Consider the following 19,051-nt stretch of genomic DNA (forward strand, 5'->3'; position numbering starts at 1 on the left):
GCTGGCAGAGGCTCTCGTGCGTGAGAAGGGCTGGGGGCAGTAGGACCCCCTCCAGAGACCGAAGCCCACAGCAACAGTCAAGGTTGGAGATGATGGTGTCCCCGACCCTTCCCCCCCACCTGCTCATGCCACCTCCTTTTAGGGTCCCCATTGTGTTATCCCAGCAGTGAAGGGGACGCAGAGGCTCAGAGAGGTTCTGTCATCTGCCAGAGTCACCCAGCAGGGGAGCAGAGCGGGGGTCCCGGCAGGGCCGGGGTCACTCCAGGCCCCTCTCCGGCTTTCTCAGGGTCCCTGCCCTCTGCTAGCAGGTAGTCTGAGGGGGGAGACAGATGTGATAGAGAGTGACTGGGACAGGACCTACAGCGACAGGAGGGGGGTGATGGGGGGTGACAGATAGGAGAAGGTGAGGCTTCGACTGAGACCCAAGGACCCAGACAGGAGCAGTCACACAAAGATGCCAAGAGCATTTCAGGTAAATGGAAGCGTAAGTGCAAAGGTCCTGAGGCTGGGAAACACCAGGGGGGTCCTGAACGAAGGCGCGTGTCCGGGGAGGTGAGGTGGGAGGGAAGTGGGCAGGACGGTACCTGCAGAGCCAATGCGCGGACCTGGGTCACAGTGAAAGGGGGGCTTATCGAGTTTCAGGGAGGGAGAGTCCAGGACCCCATTTTCGTCTTTCCAGGGCCCCTCTGGCTGTGGCTTGAAGAGTGGAAGGCGGGGGCGGGGAAGTGGAGCAGGGAGACCAGGGAGGAGGCTGGGGCAGCGCAGAGGAAACAGACGTATATAGAAAGTGGACCTGACAGGTCTGGCTGATGGAATAAATTCGGTGAGGGCGGGAAGGGGAAGGTTAACTGCGAGGTGCATACAGGAGCAGCTGTGAGCCGCAGAGCCATTTCATGCAAAAGAGAGACCGCAGGGTGGGGGTCAGATGGCTGGGCCGGGGGCAGACCAGGAGTTCCACTTTGGAGAGGTTGAGTGGGGGCGCCTCCTGGCCGGCCAGGTCAGGGTGCTGGAGGATGGCCCGATGCGCAGGTCTGGGGCTCCAGGAGCCCATGGGGACCCTCGCCTTCAACACTAGTAGGAGTAGTGTTAGTGGCTCAGTCATGTCTGATTCTTTGCGACTCCATGGACTGTAGTCTGCCCGGCTCCTCCAGGCTCCTCTGTCCATGGCATCTCCCAGCAAGAATACTGGAGTGGGTTGCCATTCCCTTCTCCAGGGGATCTTCCCAACCCAGGGATCAAACCTGGGTCTCCTGCACTGGCACGTGGATTATTTACCATCTGAGCCACCAGGGAAGCCTAAGATCACCATTTCTGTCACTCATTCTCGGAGGGCCCTTCCCGAGTGCTGGGGGGATGTGTGCGTGGTCATCCATTTCCCTTCTCCAAGGGCTTCCCCGGTGGCTCAGACTGTGAAGAATCTGCCTGCCAGTGCAGGAGACACAGGAGACTAGAGTTTGATCCCTGGAGAAGGCGATGGCAACCCCCTTGAGTGTTCTTGTCTGGAGAATCCCATGGACGGGAGCCTGGGGGGCTGCAGTCCATGAGGTCACAGAGAGTCGGACACGTCTGAGCACGCACACACGCACATGCCTTCTCCAAGTGATGACCATACTTGGCATTGGCCCATTTCACAGATGAGAAGATGGAGGACTCAGTGGAAGCCCACAGTCATGCACTGGCCAGTGGCAGGGGCTCCAGGAACGGACAGGCCCCCATTGTGGGACCCCCCTCATTTCCTCTACCCCCACCCTCCTCCTGTCCTGTTTTTCAGATTTTCAGAGCCCAGTGCAGGGAGAGGGCGTGCAGAGGACTAAGGGGTTGTGAAGGGCAAAGCTTAACTTGCTTTGTCTGATTTTCTGCAGGGCCTGGCTGGAGAGCGGGGCGCCACGGGGCCGTCTGTAAGTGTGGGGCCGTGTGTGGGGGCCACCCCCAGGGCGATGGGCTCGGATGCAGGCCCAGGGTATCAACTGGGTGGGTGTCTGCCCCAGGCAGCCTGGCTGAGCTCAGGCCCCCAGCCTCCCCGAGTATGGCCAGATCCAGCCCAGCCAGGACGGAGCAGAGGGAGAGAATCGGGCAACGTGGGTGCAGTGCCAGCTGTCCAAGCTGGGAAGGGGTGACTTTGGGAAGTGGGGACCCCCCTCCCCGGGTATATGAACTAAGGACTGAAATAGCTGCCTCTGGAGGGGCTTGGATGAGAGTCCTAAGGTCTTTTGCCAGGAGCCCAGGCCCCTGGGTTAATGTGCTGTGTGACCTGCAGAGTCCCTTGCTTTCTCTGAACTTCCCAGGAATAGACATAGACAGCTGACCACTCATTTCCCATCTTAAAAATAAGAATTCACAGGACTCAGCCCCTATCTCCAGGGCCAAGGAAGTGGGCACGTGCCCTAGTTAAGAGGCACAGGGCTGGGGGAGAAGGGGGAGCATCTTCTATGTGGAGGCCCTCTTCATCCTTAGTGGGTTTAAGCTTCACAGTGCCCCTGGGAGATGGTGCTTTATTTTCCCTCTTTGCCAGAACTGGCAGCTGAGGCCCAGAGAGGTTAAGCAACTTGCCCAAGGTCACACAGCTAGACCAAAGTAGAGCCAAGATTTAAATCCAGGAGTGTTAGCCTCCAAAGGCAGGCCTTCCCAAAGCTTGTTATCGAGAGTGATTTATTTAATCCTCCTAATAGCTCTGTGAGGCAGGCACTGTTATTATCCCCATTTTGGAGATGGAAAAGCCGAGGCACGGAGAGGTAAAGTCACATAAGAGTAAGTGGCCTCCTAGGTGTTATTGTGAGGCTGATATTACTGGCCCCGTTTTATTTATTTATTTAAATTTTAATTTTTTTACATTTTATTTATTTATTTTGGCTGCTCTGGGTCTTTGTTGCAGTGCATAGTTTCTCTAGTTGCAGTGCAGCATGTTAAGATCTTAGTTCCTTGACCAGGAACTGAACCCACATCCCCTGCACTGGAAGGTGGATTCTCAACCACTGGACCAACTGGGAAAGTCCCTGGCCCCCATTTTAGAGTCAGGGAAACAGAGGGGAAAGGCAGGGGACTTGATCCCTGAAAAGGCCAGAACCTGAGTTCCAACCTGACTCCTCCCTCCCTAGAAACAGAATTAAGCCCCTCAAGTCAAGCCCACGCCAGCCTGTGCAAGGGTCCGGGGTAGAGAAGCTGGGCACCCATCACTGACTGCATGACTTTCTTCCCAGGGGGAGCCTGGTGGGAAGGGGGAAGAGGAGGAGAAAGCCGCCGCTGAGGTAACTGTGCCCCTGGGCCCGTGCTTCCCTCCTGCCGCGTCTGTGTCCTTGCAGGACAGTCCAGCAGAGCTGGACCGACACCTACATCCCGAGCGGGGCATCAGCCGCAGGGCGAGTGGGGGCCCACCCAGCAGGGGAGGCAGTGGAGTGAATAGTGACTGCAGCCCGGTGTGAAGTCAGCTGCAGTGGGGGAGCACAGATGGGATGACTGGCCCGGGGGAGACCCCTCCAGAGAGGGTGGAGGAGCCATGGACCAGCGGACGAGACCCTCTGTTTGAAGGAGGCCTCAGGCTGTGGGGTCTCTCTCCAGGGATAGGACCCTCCCATGACAGCGCCTGGCACACGGACGTGCCCAAGGTCACGGTGCTGGTGGACTGAAGGGTGTATGGGCAGGTGGAGAGCTGTCTGGTGGATGTAGGAGAGGATGGATGGAAGAGGGAGGTTGGGAGCACACAGCGGCCAGAGGAAGATGGGGCAGGGTGGGGGCAAGGATGGAGCGTGAGAGTGGCTGTAGGGACCATACCTTCTGGGAAGTGGAGGGGAGGCTGAGGACCAGGGTGTTGAGTGAAGGGAGCGAGGGGCAAGCTGAGAATGAGTCACCTGGTGTGACAGGGCTCAGCCAGATGTCCAGCACAGCGGGCATGCAGCAACCCCTGACTGAGCTTGGGGAGATGTTAAGCTGGGGGTGTCTGGAGACGCGGGTGGTGGGCCTTGGAGGTGGGCAGCTGTGTGAGGCAGGCTGGGCTGGAGAGGGTAAAGCTGGGATCAAGGGGCCTTCTAGAGGTCCTTATGGGACTGAAGAAAGGGGAAGAGGCTGGAACCATGGCAGCCATGGTGGGCACAAGAGGCAGTGGGAGAAAGATGTGGATGCTGGGGTCACTTGCGATGGAAGACTGGGAGGGTACCTACGACTTCCCCCTGCACAGTTTCATCAGCATGCCTCCTGTGGCCCAGGGACCGAGGCTTAACTGGGTCCTGACAGAGGGGGCCTGGAGCCCCTGCTCCTCACTGGGGACACCCCCATCCCAGACACTACCCACAGCCCGGCTTCTCATGGTCTTTGATGGGAATAGCTCTCTTGTATAACTCAGTAGCATGCTTTCCGGTTTTCTTTTGCTTTAAGCTCAATTAATCTGAGTGTCATGACAGAGCTGTCATGTTCCACCAGCCAAAAAAAGGTTCCTGTTTGCTGCTGACGCCGGGGTGGGGCTTGCCTCTCTACCATCACTTTTTTTTTCCCAAAGTGACCTTGTCATCTTGTCTTCTCCATTAATCAGCCTATTCACGTGTCCTGACACACGAGGTCCTTCGCCGTGTGTAGGCCGGGTCCCAGGAACGCAGAGGCGCCATCTTTGTGCCCTCCCACGGAAGCCTCGGCTCTGCCCTCGGGTGGGTGGGACCGGGAAGGAGACCAGCAAAGCGCCTCCCACCCATGGGCCCGTATGAGGTGCTCTGCCCACAGCAGAATATTTTCTAGAAAGAAGGGCACACGGGGAGCAGCTGGTGGCCACGGGAGCAGGCGAGCTCAGGCTGGAGCCAGCCAGGCCTGTGTGGAGCCCCGGGCTTGTCCATTTCCGGGCTGTGGGGCCGCAGGACTCTTCACCCCGTCTGGGCTTCAAGTTCCGTGTCTGTGAACTGGAGTTCGAACCCCAGCCCTGGTGCCGGGGTGTCTCTAGCCTGTGGTGGCCGTTGGGTTGATGATGGTGACAAGAGGGAAGTGGCGGGCTGGGACAGGACGCTGGAACAGGGCGGCCCTGACCCCACGGCTTCCTCCACCCCAGGGCGAGGGGGTGCAGCAGCTGCGGGAGGCCCTGAAGATTTTGGCCGAGAGAGTGCTCATCCTGGAACACATGATTGGGATCCACGGTGAGCGGTGACCCGGGCCGCCGAGTCCAGCATCTCCCTCCGCCCCGCCTCCCCTGCTGCCCTCGCCTTGCTGCCTCTGGTCCCCTCTCTCCCTGCCCTGATGGCCCCGCACTTGGCTGCCAGTCTGCCCCTGTCTCACCCCTGCTCAAGAATCCTCCATACATACAGCTCCCAAGTCCCTCCCCTAGCACAGCCTGGTGTCCGGTGACTCAGAGCCGTCATCCAGGAGCCCGGGACCCCTGCCACCTCCACACCACTCAGGCCGGTCTCTCCGCCTCCTGGACACCAGCTCCGGCCCCAGGGCCTGCTCCAGGATCTCTTCCTCCGGGAAGCCGCCCTCCTCTCTCCTCCTTGTGCTCCGCTGAGCCTTCTGTTCCCTTATGGGGTGGGGTGTCTATATCTCTTCCTGGCACCTCTGCAGTGCCTGGAGCCTGGCCCTGGTCAGCATTGTTTGAAGAATGAATGAATGAGTGAATGGGTGAATAAATAGATGAATTAGTGGGAGACTGAATGAATGAGTGAATGAATAGATGAATGAGTGAATGAATGGATGAGTAAATGAGTGAGGGAATGAATGCATGAGAACTAGATGCTGGCAGCTGCTTTGTCCCACCCTCACTGGGCACAGAGCTTCCTTGGCTGGTGGGGCCGGAAGTGAAGGGGCTTCGCTGGCACCTGAGGGCCTGCGTGAGCCCACCCTCCTGCTTTCCTTCCAGATCCCCAGGCCACCCCTGAGGGGAGCTCTGGCCAGGACGCCGCCCTGAGAGCCAACCTCAAGATGAAGCGTGGAGGCCCCCCACCCGATGGCTCCCTGGCTGCCCTGCTTGGGCCCGACCCCGGGCAGAGGAGCGCTGGCCGGGCCAGCAGTGGGAAGTAGGAGGCCAGCTCTCCCGGATGAGCCCTGGCTCCGCCAGAGACCCCGCCCCGAGGCCTGTGCTGCCGTCGGCACTGAGGACACCCCGTGTGGGACTGGGCTCCAGGCCCAGATGCCCATCAGGGACACTGGCTCCCGGGGGCCTTGGGGACAGATGGCAACACCAGGGGCGGGGGCCAGAGGGGCCCAGTAGCCCCTGCTGAGCCCTGCCCTGGTCCCTGCCCTCCCCACCCCCACTCCTTGCTGGAGACAGGGTCTGGTGGCTGGGCGGGTGCAGGAATCGTCATAATACTCATCATTTACTGGGTCCCTGAGTCGTCTGGGCCCGTCCAAGGAACTTCCCTACATTGTCGCATTTAACCCTTAGGACGTAGGCTTGTTCCCCTCACTTTACATGAGGGCAGAGGATGGGAGAGGATAAACCACCTGCCTGAGGCCCCTGGACCGTGGAGGACTGCGGCAGGATTTGAACCTGTGTTCTCTCTACCTGCCAGCTCCCCCTCTTCACAGGGACACTCAGACAGGGCAGGCGCTGGGGCGGGCGGCCCCGGAGGCTCCAGCCGGGAAGGAGGGCAGGCCCTGCCCAGCTCGAGACCCTGGGGGCCCTCAGGCCTCCTCCCTTGACACCCCTCCCTGGGCTCGGGGGTCTGCTTCACAGATGGGGAGGTGCGCAGCTTGGCCCATAGCTGCTCTTGGAGGCCAGGGAAACCTTAAATAAACCCCTGACAGTCAGTGGACTTGGAGACCATGAGAGAGAAGCGTTGGGGTGCCAGGATCCTCAGACTGAATTGGCATCACCCCCTGCTGCATCCTAATCCCTCTGACCCCACCCACCCTGCCAGGGCCTCCCACCGCTGAGCAGCAAGGAGGAGGATTGAATGGGATGGTGCACCCGCTGGGGGCGTCCCTCCAGCCCTGGCCTCTCCCAGACTCGCAGAGAGCCGGAGGGTTAGGGTTAGGGTTAGGGTTAGGGTGGCCCCTTGGAGTTACAAGGCAAGTCCTGTGTCCCAAGGAGAAGGAGGGGTCGCCACCTGATTGCCAGGCCCTGCTGGGGAGAGACACTCTGTGCTCCGTCCTGCTGGCCCAGCGTGGCTCCGGTCCCGGGTCCCGGTGCCCCAGAGCAGCTCAGACCACGTCCCTCAAGGCCTCTTGGGCGTCGGGTCCTCTGTGCCCCGGACCCGCCCTGGTGCTCCTCTCTTGCCATCTCCGCCACGGCAGCAAATGCAGACACTCCCAGGTTCTGGCGCCGCCCCCGTGGTCTCCCCTTGTGGCAGGAGTGACTTGTTCCCACCACCCTTGGTACTACTGGGAGGCTGTGCCCCGTCCCTCTGGGCCCTGGTAACCTCTCCCTGCCCTCGAGGCCTGGACTGCCCCTCGGGAGGCAGGGCTGGCTGGGTAGGGGGCCAGGATGTGGCTTCTTGCAAGCCTGTCTTCACAGAGGGGCGGTAACCCTCTGACAATAAAGGTGCTCTCCCCCTGTGGTCTGGCGTCATGTGGTAGCGGCCGTTGGGGAGGCCGGGTCAGCTTTGGCCGGGCCCAGCCCCGGGGGATGTGACAGGAGCCCCCGGGAGTCAAGGGGACCACAAAGTCCCAAGGCAGGGCGGCCTGGCTGTGCCCCCTGGGAGCCCCATAAGGGGGTCTAGGAGAGCGAGGGGTGCTCTTTGGAGGCCACCCCTGCCCCCTCCAGTCTAGGCTGGGCCCTGGGCCAGCTCTGCTAAGCAAGAGAGAGTGAGGTGGGAGGGTGCTGGGCTCTGGGCAGAGGGACCCCTACCCACCATGCTCCTGCCCCGGGCCTGGGGTCCTGGACCTTTTTGTCTGGGCCCAAGTCCAGGTGGGGGCCCTGGGACCGTCCCCTGAATCCTCAGCCAAGGTCGGGGACTGGCTGAATGCCACCCAGGGCTTCCTGCAGGCCGTGTCCCACCAGAACTCAGAGCCTTGCTGGGCCCACCCCCACCGCACACGCTCTGACGGCAGCCCCCTTCCCACGGCAAGATGGTGTGTTTCCAGCTGGAAGTGTTGGGCTGAAGCAGAAGCCAGGGGCCCGGTCTGGGAGGACCCTGAACACGGGAGGAGAAGAAGCTGACTCAGAGGGGACGGGCGGCTGTGGCTGCTTCTCACCGTCAGTCTGGCCTCCCCCTTCCACCTGGATGGTGGAACGATCTTTCTGAAGTGCAAGCTGGGCAGCACCCCCTTTACTCGTGAAGCAGCAGTGGCCCCTTGTCCCTGGTCCCCAGCCTGGGCTCTGCGACTTGTCGCTGTCATCCAAGCCTCCATCCTCCTGGCTGCTAGCTGCATGGAGGCACCACCTGGTCTTGTCTCTGTAATGCCTGTGGGTGCGGGTGCCCCCCAAGGTGCTTGGTGCCTACAGCGTGGGAGAAAACAGGACACAGGGGGCCGGGGTGTCTGGTGCTCACAACCCAGGGGGATCACAGCTCTTGGCTTTGGGCAAGAGCCTCAGACGCATCGCCTCCTCTGATGCCCGCATCCCGACAGCTGGCTCGGGCCCCTCGGGTCCTTGGTTCCGTTGTGACCATGAGTGTCTGTGCTGATGTGTGGAGGCCCTGACCTGCTCAGCCTGCAGGCCCCGCGATGGATTCAGACAGTGGGGCGCGTCACCCGGAGTGCCCCTGGGATCTGGGATGGGGCTTCCAGGGTGCGGGCCCCCCTCTTCTGCCCAAAACTGCCCATCTCCCTGCAGCCTCTGGGGAGGGGGTTCATAAGGGTCAGCCCAGTGCAGGGGGCAGGCATCCCTGAGCCCCCACCCTGCCCCCCACCAGCAGGGTCCACCCAAGGGGATAAGGAGGGAGAATTGGCTTAGTCTCTCCCCCCCGCTAGCCTGCCCATCTCCTCCCCAAGTCTTCTCAGCTCGCCATCCCCCTGCCACCCTCAGGGCACACCCACCCTCTCTCCAGGCACTGCCTCCTGTCCCCTGGTGTCCAGATCAAACCAGGACAGGGGCGGACAGCTCTTCACTAACACCTTCCCTTCCAGGCCCACTCTCCCAGGGTCCTGAGCAGCCCTAGTCCGTGGGACCCTCTTCTCCCCACCCCCCTGCCTGGCTGAGCCTGGGGGAGCAAGACACCAAAGGGCGCAGACTCAGGGCCCTGACTTGGGCCCACCTCTCCCTGGCCGGGGTCCCCAGGGTCTCCTGGGCAGGGCAGGTGTGGGGCTGGGAGTCTAGGCCTGGACGCAGTTCCTCCACTCACATCCAGGAACCCCTGCCAGCCCTACCTTAGTCAGCCACCAGCCAAAGCAGAAATTCAGCATCCCCTAGGTCAGACAGTGGCTCAGTTGGTAAAGAATATGACACTTGGGTTCAATCCCTGGGTTGGGAAGATCCCCTGGAGGAGGGCATGGCAACCCACTCCAGTATTCTTGCCTGGAGAATCCCATGGACCGAGAAACCTGGCGGGCTACAGTCCATGGGGTCACAAAGAGTCGGACACAATTGAGCAACTAACACTTTTACTTTCAGGTCAGACAGTGACTCTTGGCAAGTGCCTGGATGTGGTGGCCACAGCGTGGAGGGGACTTGGGCTGCACTGACCTTCAGTGGCTCCCACCAGGTCAGCGGCACCTGTGGTTAAAACATCCAAAGGCCTCTGAGCTGACTGATCACAGCTCCCCTCCTCTAGCCTCCCTGGAATCTAGGACCCGGCTCCGGTGCCAGGAACAGAACCTACAGTGATGGATGGGCTCCTCTGCTACACTGATCATAAAATATTTTTAGTGTCTCTCCTGACACAGGCAATGAGAAGCTGATGGCAGAGCTGGGGGCCAGAGGGTACTTTTGCCTCTGCCTGGGGGAACATGATGGCCTCGGGCAGAAATTCATAGCTGATGTGCTGCCTTGGGGCTTCCCTGGTAGCTCGGATGGTAAAGAATTCTCCTGCCAAGGCAGGAGACATAAGAGACACAGGTTTGATCCCTGGGTTGGGAAGATCCCCTGGAGGAGGGCATGGCAACCCACTCCAGTAGTCTTGCCTGGAGAATCCTACGGACAGAGGAGTCTGGTGGGCTACTGTCTATAGGGTCACAAAGAGACACGACTGAAGCGGCTTAGCACGCACGTGTGTGCTGCCTTGGGATGGACACCTGAAAGGAGGGCCTAGATGGCCATGGTCAGAAACCCGGAAGTGGGCCAGAAGCCCCAGTGAGCCCATGCTAGGGTTCTTGGGGCATTCCAATAGGACCTCTGTTTTCTGGGGCACCCCCTTGGGATTGGAACTCAAGAGAACACAGTGACCTGTTTTCTGGGACCAGGAGGGAATTAGGGTGAGGCTGGAAATCAATCAGACATTTGCCGGATCCCCCGGGGGTTCAGGGGTCACCTCTGAGCATCTCCTTTCCCAGAATGCACTGGGCGAGGTTGCCCCCTCCAGGCTGGGTGGGAAGGGCACCCGGGGGCACTTTCTTCTCATCCTGCACTTGGTGTGTCCCAAAGACACACGAGGGGCTATGGAACTATTCTCCAGCCTACAGGGTGGGAACTGCCCAACTCTGGCTCTGAGCCCCAGCCAGAAGTGGTCCAGGTGCCACTGGGGTCCCCAGCCCAAGCTCTCACCTGCCTGGATCAAAACGTCACCCTCAGGTTCCCCATCCCCCCGCCCCACCCCATGTCACTCAGCTGTGATCTTCTGGTGGGGAGGGGCACACGTGTGTCCTCAGTGCCCAGCTTTGATCACTGCAGTGAGTCACAAAGGAGAGGGACTCCTTCCCAGATCCCGGAGGCAGTGACCGACGTGGTGGGAGGGGGCGCCTCGGTCAGACCCAAAGCCCCCTCCACTCTGACTAACCTGCACTCGAAATCCCCGATACCCTGAGGTTTCTGGAACCTCTCCAGACCTGGTTTATGGATTATAAAAAAGAGAATTTCACGAGATTTGCAATTACTTGAATTCCAGGGAGATTTATTTCCAATGTGATTAATAAATTCTTAAGTCATCTATAACTTTCAATTGCCAGTTAATTAACATGCAATGGGTGCATTGTAAAAGGCAAATTAAATACTTTCTCAGGCGGGGGCTGGTACATCTAATGAGCCAACTTGTCCCGAAGGAGACAGCCAGGCTCACATGTGCCAGTCCCTGCCTCCTCCATAATGATGGATGTGTGACATTTTGATAGCAAGTGCCAACCTGGCTTCAGTGTCATTGTAAAAGGTGATCATAGAAGCTGCCTCCAAAACTCATGGTATCTGGGGTTGAAGCTGGTTTCTATTCACACAAATGCAACTTGAAGGGGATTCAAGTGATAATTGCAGTCAAGAGTTTGGCTCTGGAAATTCCCTGGTGGTCCAGTGGGTAAGACTCCATGCTTCCAATGCAGGGGGCCCCAGGCTCGATCCCTGGTCAGGGAACAAGAGCCCACGTGTCACAACTAACAGTTCTCGTGCCGCAACTAAAGAACCCGTATACTGCAAAGAAGATTGTAGATCCCATGTGCTGCAACTAAGACAGGTACAGACGAATAAATACATACTAAAAAAAAGTCTGGCTCTTCATTCCCATGGGCGGAGTGACTGTACCAGTTTTCCGAGGCTGGGGTAACAAATGGCCAAAAACTTTCCCCCACATTTCTGGAGGTTGAAATCAAGGTGTGGGCAGGGTTGTGCTCCCTCTGAAGGCTCCATCCAGGGGAGAATCCGTCCTTTGCCTTTTCCAGTTTCTAGAGGCCCCGGGCATCCCTTTGGCTTGTGCCTGCATTGCTCCAACCTCTGTCCCTGTCTTCACAACCTTCTTTCCTGTGTCTGTTTTGTCCTCTGTGTATCTCTCATAAGGACACTTGTCTCTGGGCCATCCAGAATAACCTCTTCATCTCAAGATCCTTGACTTAATCCCATCCACAAAGACCCTCTTTCCAAACAATATCATGCTCAGGGGCTCCAGGTTTAGGACTTGGACATATATTTTGCAGAGGGGAGCGTTCTTCAGCCTATGACCTTGGGGAAGTCACGTAACCTCTTGGGGCTTCCATTTCCCACCTCTCCCAATAAATGGCTGCTTCAGTGAACTAGTAAGAGCAGCTTCTACTCCGTGTCAGGCACCATTCTGAGCCCATCACATGCACTGACTTATTAAATCCTCACACCAACCTCAGGAAACAGGTGCTTTAGCATCTTTGTTTTGCAGGTGAGCAGATTCAGGCATCAGGAGGTTACAGCGACTCACCCCAGGTACCAAGTGGTGGGACCAGGATTTGAACCAGGCCACCTCACCCTGAAAGTGAAAGAAAGCAGCCTGAAAGTGAAAGTGGGGCTTCCCTTGTGGCTTAGATGGTAGAAAATCTGCCTGCAGTGCAGGAGATCTGGGTTCGATCCCTGGGTCGGGAAGATCCCTTAGAGAACGGAATGGCTACCCACTCCAGTATTCTTGCCTGGAGAATTCCACGGACAGAGGAGCTTGGTGGGTTACAAAAGTCCACGGGGTTGCAAAAGAGTCGGACACAAGTGATCGACTAACACTTTCACTTTTTTCACCTCACCCTGCAGCCTACAGCCCCCCTCCTTTTTTGCAATTGAGCTTTTTAAAACTAAGCAATAGTTCACATACCATTCAATTCCCCCATTTCAGTCGTAAGCAAGATGAACCCATGCCGTGTGCCTCCAAGAGTCACGGGGCTAATCGCAAGGCTCCAGGAACACAGTGGACCCCAGGGATAGGGGTGGGAGAGGGCAAGCCCCAGGGGAATCTCACCAGATCTGAGTCAGCCCCTGGGGACCTTTGCGGCGGGAGGAGATTGCTGATTCCCATGGCTCTGTTTCGTGTCCATTCCTCCTCCCACCGAGATCCATTGTTCTGTCTCTGGCCTCATGGCTTCTGCCTGCTGGTGGCTCCCACCTCTTCCCACCATGCTCCTGCCTCTTCCCACCATGCTCCTGCCTCTTCCCATCATGCTCCTGCCTCTTCCCACCATGGCTCCTGCCTCTTCCCACCATGGCTTGCCATGACCCCTTGCTCAGTCTCCTCTCCCTGTAGGTGGTTTTGCAGTCACCCAGCATGCAAGGTGGTTGTCAAACATCTTCACTGTCTCCCTGTCAGCTCTCAGGCTCCCTGGCACCTCCCTAAAGGAGGACTTCTCCTGCTCTTGGAAGATGAACTCAGGCCCAGGTCTCGTGCCTTCCAGGCTGGACACAGGTGCCTGGCAGGGAAGGAGGACTCTGGGAACCTAAGGCCAGAAGCCCCAGAGAACCTACAGTGTGGGCTTTGCTGCCTGTTGGCAGCAGAAGCTGCCATCCCAGGAGGAGAAGGGATGCTTAGGGCCCTAAGCTGGGCTCCTGTGGGCCAACAACAGTCTCTGCTTTCCATCAGAGCTGTATTCTCAAATATGACCACTCCAGCCCTGCTCTCCAGCTGTTCAAGGACCTTGATTGCATTCATCCAGGTCCTCAGGATGCATCAGGAACACATGGCTGTCCACTTTCTCACCCTACCACCCACTGCCCCCCATGCTCCAACCATCTTGGCAGGCCCAGCTCATAACAGATTGAGTTTGAAAGGACTTGGCCTTAACTTTCCTTCAGCATCATGACTATAAAATAATCTGGAAAAAAAAAAAAGACAAAACCAAAAGGTGCATTGCAGTTAGGGAAGATGTGCAGTGCGGCCAGACTGAGCCCTGCCGGGCACAAGTCCGCCACTTGGTGAGAACAAATGTTTTTAACTCAGCCCTGTTGCCATGGTGATCACCGCATCTCAGCTTACCGAAGTGGCATTGCAGATCTGTGGAGAAAGAACAGATTATTCAATAAATGATGCTGGGATATTTGCTTAGCTATTTGGAAAGAAATAAAATTAGCTCTTTCCTTCACACCATACTTCAATAAATATTCCAGAGGATTTAAAGAATTAAACGTAAAAAGGGAAATTTTCTTTTTTTTTTTTAATCTTAGAAGAAACTATAGAAAATTTTTGATCTTGGGGTGGCTAAAGACTCTTAAACATAAAAGTAGTGGGGAAAAAAATAACAAAGAATAAGATAGGTAGAATTTAATACATAAAATATCAATCTTTTGGTGTTTTAAACAACCATTTAATTAAATTTTTTGGGTAACTACAAATAAGGTTCAAATAGTTGCAACAAATATGACAAAGAATTAACACCTCTAATATATAAAAGGAAATTACTGATCAATAAAAATGAACATTCCAATAGAAATTTCCAAAAAGAAATGTACAAAAGAAGAAATTAAAATAGACAATAGACATGTTTTAAAATATTCAGCTTCACTAGTAATCAAAGAAATGCCCAGTAAAATACCAATGATATTTTCCTCTCTCTGACCACTTATATTAAACATTTTACTGGAGATTACACCCAGAGTAACTAGGCAAGAAAAAGAAATAAAGTCACCTAAATTGGTGATTGTTAGGAATTTGTCCATTTCATCTAGATTAGATAATTTTTGGCATACAGTTTTTCCTGGTATTCTTATAATCCTTTTTACTTCTGTAAAGTCAGTAATAATATTCCCACCTTCTGATTTTAGTAATTTGAGTCTTCTCTCTTTTTTTCTTGATCAGTCTACCTAAAAGTTTGTCAAATTTTCTGATCTTTTCACAGAATCAAATTTTGTGTTTTGTTTTTTCTCTATTGTGTTGTTATAAGGTAGAAATTTAGGTTATTAGTTTGAAATCTTTATTCTTTTTTAATATAGGCAATTAGAGCTATTAGCACTGTTTTAGCTGCAGCTTACAAGTTTGGGCATATTGTGTTTTTATTTTTGTTCATCTCAAAATACTTTCTAACTTCCTTGTGATTTCTTCTTTGGCCTGTTAGTTACTTAGGAGTATGTTATTTAATTCCCATCTATTGGCAAATATTCTTCTGCTATTGATTTCTAATTTCATTCTGTTGAGACAAGAGAACACATGCTGTATGATTTCAATCCTTTTGAATTTATTGATTTGATGATTTATACTGCAGAAAGTTCTATGTGCACTTGAGAAGAATACTTATCCTGATGTTTCCTGGAGTGCTCTGTAGTCGTCTGTTTAGGTTCAGCAGGTTTCTAGTTTTGTTCATTTAATTCTTTAGACCTGGTTTCCTTTAGTTCTTTGCACATATTTATGATAGGGTAGTTAAAGTCTTTGTCTAGTAAATCCAGTGTTTAGGCTTCCTCAGGGACAGTTTCCTGTGAATGAGCCATACTTTCTTGTGTCTTTGCATATCTCATAATTTTTTGTTGAAAACTGAACATTTAAACTAATATAATGAGGCAGATCTGGAAATCAGATCTCCCCTCTCCCATGCACCACCATTCCCCAAGGGTTTCCTGTTACTGCTATTTGTTGTTATTATTGCTGCTACTGTTTATTTCTTTAGTGACTTTCCTGGACTAGTTCTGCAAAATCTATCTATGTTCTTTGTTGTTTTTGGCCACTGAAGCTTCTGCTCAGTTAGCTTAGTGGTCAGCTACTGATTGGATAGAGATTTTCTTGAATTGTTTAAGCCATTAAGTCTCCCAGACTTGTTAAGGGGCTCTGTATATGTGATAGGGCATACCTTCAATTTGATAGTCGTAACTTTTACTTCCTGCTTGTGCAATGCCTAATGGTCAGCCAGAGGTGAGAAAAAAATAGATCCATTACGAGACTTTCCTGGGCATGTGCAAAGCTATGCCTACGGACTTCTAGGATCATAAGAATATGTTGGAGGTTTTCAAAGCCCCCTAAGGACATCTCATTCCCATTTTTCCTTTTAAGATTTTTATTTAGGGACTTCCCTGGTGGTTAAGACTCTGTGCTTCCAATGCAGGGAATGTGAATTTGATTCCTATTCGGGGAACTAAGATCCCCCATGCTGAGTGGTACAGTCAAAACAACAACAACAACAACAGCTTTTTGTTTAGCCTTTCTTTAGCCCCAACTGGTAGTGCCACTTCAGGCAGCTACAAAATCAAACAATTGTAGTTGACTATTTTTGATAAATGCCCTGGAGCTGGGACCAAGAGCGAAGACTGAGTTCAAATAAAGAGAATCCCTGAGAATGCAGCTTTTCCGGGGGAGCTGCCAGACAGGTCAAAGAGTGACAGTTCTCTGGGGATGGGACTTTTGGGGCAGCTCCAAACCTGTTCTTTCCTTGCTAATAGCTGCTGGGCTACTGGTTTTCGCAACCACCACAGTTGTGAGGCTATTGCTTTTCAAACCTGCAATGGAATTGTGAAAAGGGAAACGGGAATAAGGCAAGTTAAAACTTCGCAAAGCTTGCTCTTCGGATTATAATTCAGCCATGTATTTTTCATTTTCTTTTTGGCTGCACTGGGTCTTCGTTGGGGAGTGTGGCTTTCTCTAGTTGCACTGTTCAGGCTTAGTTGCCCTGCGGTACCTGGGAGCTTACAGTCCCCTTAGAAAGGATCGAACCCACGTTGCCTGCGTTGGAAGGCGGACTCTTAACCACTGGACCACTGGGGAAGTCCCTTGGCCACATATTTTTTAAAAAAAAATAAACACAAACACTCCTCAAGTTTTTAAAAGCTTTGATTAATTTCCAGTCATGAAAAAGTTGATTTTGACCATTTTTACCAGCATTGTCATTGCTTTTATGAAGAAGCATATTTTTGGAAGTCCTTACTCTGTTGTCCGGGAAGTGCTTCCTTTCCACCTGTTTGTGTACAGAAAATTGTATTGGAACACAGCAGTGCCCATTCATTTATATTATCTATAGCTGCTTTCACACTGCAATGGAAGAGCTGAGTAGTTGCAACAGAAACCATATGGCCAACAAAGCCTAAAATATGTACTATCTGGCCCTTACAGAAAAAGTTTGCCAACCCCTATGGTAAGGCAAGAAAATGATATAAAGATTGGAGGAAGCAAATTGCTGCTTTTTTGCATTAAAAATCATTTTGCACTTGGTGCTACTGTACCAAAGGGGTTCTTCCCCCTGCAAAGGACATGCTAAGAAGCCTTGAAACAGCACCTTTGCCCCAGTGGTCTCTTTGCCCCAATGGTCTCTTGATGTAGTAATGGGTCTAGATCTAGTAACGGGTCTAGTCCCCAAAGTCTCATTTGGGGAATTTCCCTGGTGGTCCAGTGGTTAAGAATCTGCTTTCCAATGCAGGGGAAGTGGATTCGATCCCTGGTTGGGGAGCTAAAATCTCACATGCTGAGGAACAACTAAGCTCGTATGCCTCAACTATAGAAGCTTGCATTCCACAAGGAAAGATCCTGCATGCTGCAACTTGATCGCGACGCAGCCGAATAAATAAATTTTAAAAATAAATAAAGTAGTAGGTACCAATTTAAAAATTGCTTTTTAAAATCTGTGAACAATCTGTTAGCATTAACAAGTGAGTTTAATGAAGTCATCGAATGTATTAAACAAAACCCAATTTTAGGACTTCTGGATCCAGAGAGTGTAGGCACACTCCACCTCACCTCTCCCACAGATCAGAGTTAAAAAGCTTGGACAGAATACATAAAGCAGCTGTCTGCGGGCTCTGGAAAGTAAATCATAGGAAGTGGACTGGAGAGGGAAATCCAAACGCAAAGAATGACCGAAATGGCTGTGAGTTGTCTGGTTTGTTTGTACTTCTCCACCTCTCCTGGCTTAAACTTGAGCACAACCCAAGTCCTAGAACAGTAAAGTCAATGAAAACAGAGTAAGTTCTAAGGAAAACCTCTTCTTCTGGCAGGAGAACTAGGAACAGGGCATCTTGCAAGACTGAGAGCCTGGGGAGTTGTGGGGGGTGGGAGTGGGATCTGTATTTTTTTTTTTTTTTTATAAACAGTCTCACCATTATTATTTTTTAATGATTTTATTTATTTTGGCTGCACTGGGTCTTCGTTGCTGTGTAGGTATTTCTCTGGTGGCGAGTGGGGGTTACTCTCTAGGAGCGTGCATAGGCTTCTCGTCGTGGCGGCTTCTCTTGTTGCAGAGCACGGGCTCTAGGGTGCATGGGCTCCACAGTTGCGACACCCCCCCCCAACCCAGTCTCAGTTGTCATGGCACATGGGTTTAGTTGCTCCTTGGCCTGTGGGATCTTCCAGATCAGGAGTCGAACTCATCTCTCCTGCATTGGCAGGCGGATTCTTTACCACTGAGCCATCAAGGAAACCCCTCAATTTTTTTCCTTTCAGCTGTCTCTACCCTGAAACAAGCCCCAGTTTTGAATCTGCATCCTGGGCTGCCAGCAAACCTAGATGCACCTTAAAACCCTAAGAGAAAAAATTTCTCTCTGATCAGAAAACCTGGGCACTTCACTGGCAATATCTTGTTTGCCTCCTAATTTATTGCCTGGAGTAGCCCTGTTCATCCCATTTTCTTGGCGAGGAAACTGAGGCTCAGAGAGTCACCCAGCACTGAAGTGACAGAGTTAGTGTTGTCTCCCTCCCTCTGCCTCCTTAGTATAACCGTGAGCTCCAGCAGTGGCCCAGTGCCTGGCACAGTGTGGGACGGGCAGTGCCCTGTGAGATGAGCCAGCGCAAGGCCAGGTTCAGAGCATCCATTGCTTCCGGAACCTGTGCAGACACAAAGGAGACCAGCCCCCAGCCTCCCTGGCCAACTGGGAGAGGCCTTGAACTCCACTCTGGATCAGCCCTTCTCAGTGCGGATGAACTGCTGTTGATGTTCTTTGCACATAATTTTCTGCGAGACAGGACCATTTGGAAAGCCATAAATACACATTCAGATGCACGTGATGGATAATAAACTCGGCTCCAACGAGTCACTTGAGCCCCCATAAATCTTGGCTGCATGTTCTTCCCTGTTGCCCATAAATCAGGCCCTATCTCCGCCTCCGTCTCTGTCACCCCGGAGGCCCCTACCTGCCATGTGTCACACTGCAGGTGGAGCGTCTGGCAGCTGGCCCTACACGCTGCCCTCATGCCCTGCACACATCCTGCTGCCCTCCTGAGGGACCCGGGCGTCTTAGGCCTCCTTTATGCTCTTCTGAACAGCAGCCACCCCGCACATCATGGTTTACACAAGCCTGATGGAGTTTTAACAACATGCAATTTTTTTAAAGCAGGCTGTAGCTGTTCGCCTCTCCCCTCTCCTGGGCTTGAGCTTCTCTGCGGGTTATGGTCAACAAGTGGACAATGCAGGGGGCAGGGAAAACTCACAG

General features: G+C 53.6%; 1 protein-coding gene and 1 non-coding gene across 3 annotated transcripts in view; both read left to right on the forward strand.

Annotated features, from left to right (window-relative positions):
- COL26A1 (collagen type XXVI alpha 1 chain) overlaps positions 1-7,466 on the forward strand; it is a 164,104-nt gene extending 156,638 nt beyond the window's left edge. For both annotated transcript variants that reach the window (XM_081556228.1, XM_081556227.1), the window contains exons 10-13: positions 1,863-1,898; positions 3,198-3,245; positions 5,027-5,111; positions 5,828-7,466. In XM_081556228.1, the coding sequence (XP_081412354.1) occupies positions 1,863-1,898; positions 3,198-3,245; positions 5,027-5,111; positions 5,828-5,988 (330 nt within the window). In that variant the 3' untranslated portion in view covers positions 5,989-7,466. The remainder of the gene's footprint in view (positions 1-1,862; positions 1,899-3,197; positions 3,246-5,026; positions 5,112-5,827) is intronic.
- Positions 7,467-11,270: 3,804 nt separating this feature from the next.
- Positions 11,271-11,344, forward strand: TRNAW-CCA (transfer RNA tryptophan (anticodon CCA)). Its single transcript has one exon. It is a non-coding gene; the product is annotated as a tRNA-Trp (tRNA).
- The last annotated feature ends 7,707 nt before the right edge of the window (positions 11,345-19,051 follow it).

This window comes from Giraffa tippelskirchi, chromosome 13, assembly GCF_054371585.1.
Source record: "Giraffa tippelskirchi isolate mGirTip1 chromosome 13, T2T-mGirTip1v1.2.pri, whole genome shotgun sequence".
Taxonomy (NCBI): Eukaryota; Metazoa; Chordata; class Mammalia; order Artiodactyla; family Giraffidae; genus Giraffa; species Giraffa tippelskirchi.